The following is a 1,168-nucleotide window of genomic DNA, read 5'->3' as shown; positions in this document are numbered from 1 at the left end:
CCAAAAGTATACAAAGTATTGTCGACCGCGACACGAACGTTGCGCGGAAGTACGGATACCCGGGAGGTCTTCGATGGAATGCGATCAGCGTCGCGGAGATATTCGAGCCTGTGCTCGCTTACTGGGAAAAGCGCGTGGACACGGACAAGAGCATGCTCGAGCGTTTGCTCGACACTGGCGTCTTGCTGGAACTAATGAATTTGTTTGTACACATGAATAGAGATGAATTTTACTCCACGCACGTGTCGGTCAAGTGCAAGTCGTGCCTGGGCAAACTCTGTACAGTTAAGAGGGACTTGTACAACGCCGTGGTGATGAAATGCAGATTCGTCAGTCTAGTATGTAAGTTTCCCGTTAAAACTTGCCGGCGAAAGCGTGCGCTGTTACTAGGAAAATTATGAAGCGGAATGTCAAGTGGGTCATTTGTGAAATGAAGGAATCCGAATGTAAGTATTGGAGACAATCGTAGAACACGTGTCGCAATTTAACTTACAACGTAGGCGTACTGTCTGAACATGTGTACGAGGAAAGCGTGTGTTTACTGTTTGTTCACCTTCTTGTGCAGTTGCATCTCTCGACTCGACGGAGTTGAACCGAGCCCTACAGATTCTGAGAGCTTCAGGAATCTTGAGAATATTATCTCTTTCGTGCTGGACAGATTGAGCATTGTATATTACAGCAATAATTTGTATAGGTAAGCTGCGACTGTGCGCATTGAATGCCTTGTTAACGTATAACCAGTCAAACACAAAAGCTTTTCGTAGAGATGGGTGCACATTAAGAAAATTACGTCCAAAGAAGTCGCAAGCTTGGCTATGCTGGACTGCTTGACCAGTGATGAAGATGAGATAAAGAGCGAACTGGGACTTTCAATCGATATCTCTAAGTACGACGTTACCGCGTTGTGTCTGCGTGAAGTCAACAGTTTACTGGAGGAACAGATCGCATTTGCGAACGGCGTGGCAGCGGTTCTGGAAAAATTGAGGAAGCTACAGCCGAGTGATCAATATGCACACACGGTGCAGTTATTATAGGGTATTATTTCTTAGGTTTCACTTACGAGAGCTCTATTCTGGAGTACCACGAGTAAGCTATACACGATTTGAAGCAGAAAAAGTCGAACTCCGTAGCTGTTCTGTGCTCGGAAGCTAATTTAAGTCTTTTTATC

At 45.3% G+C, this 1,168-nt stretch overlaps 1 protein-coding gene across 1 annotated transcript; it reads left to right on the top strand.

The window, feature by feature from the left end:
• Positions 1-8: 8 nt before the first annotated feature.
• On the top strand, positions 9-1,155 carry LOC105566275 (the record flags this gene model as incomplete). The annotated part of the gene is made up of 3 exons (XM_012020197.1): positions 9-342; positions 566-694; positions 767-1,155. Coding segments are annotated over 2 exons (432 nt in total), but the record flags the coding sequence as incomplete, so codon positions are not given.
• Positions 1,156-1,168: the final 13 nt, after the last annotated feature.

The sequence above is a fragment of the Vollenhovia emeryi genome, unplaced genomic scaffold (assembly GCF_000949405.1).
Source record: "Vollenhovia emeryi isolate VEMERY1.0 unplaced genomic scaffold, V.emery_V1.0 DF950761.1, whole genome shotgun sequence".
NCBI lineage: Eukaryota > Metazoa > Arthropoda > Insecta > Hymenoptera > Formicidae > Vollenhovia > Vollenhovia emeryi.
Note: the sequence above shows the minus strand (reverse complement) of the source record. Positions and strands in the feature narration are given on the sequence as shown.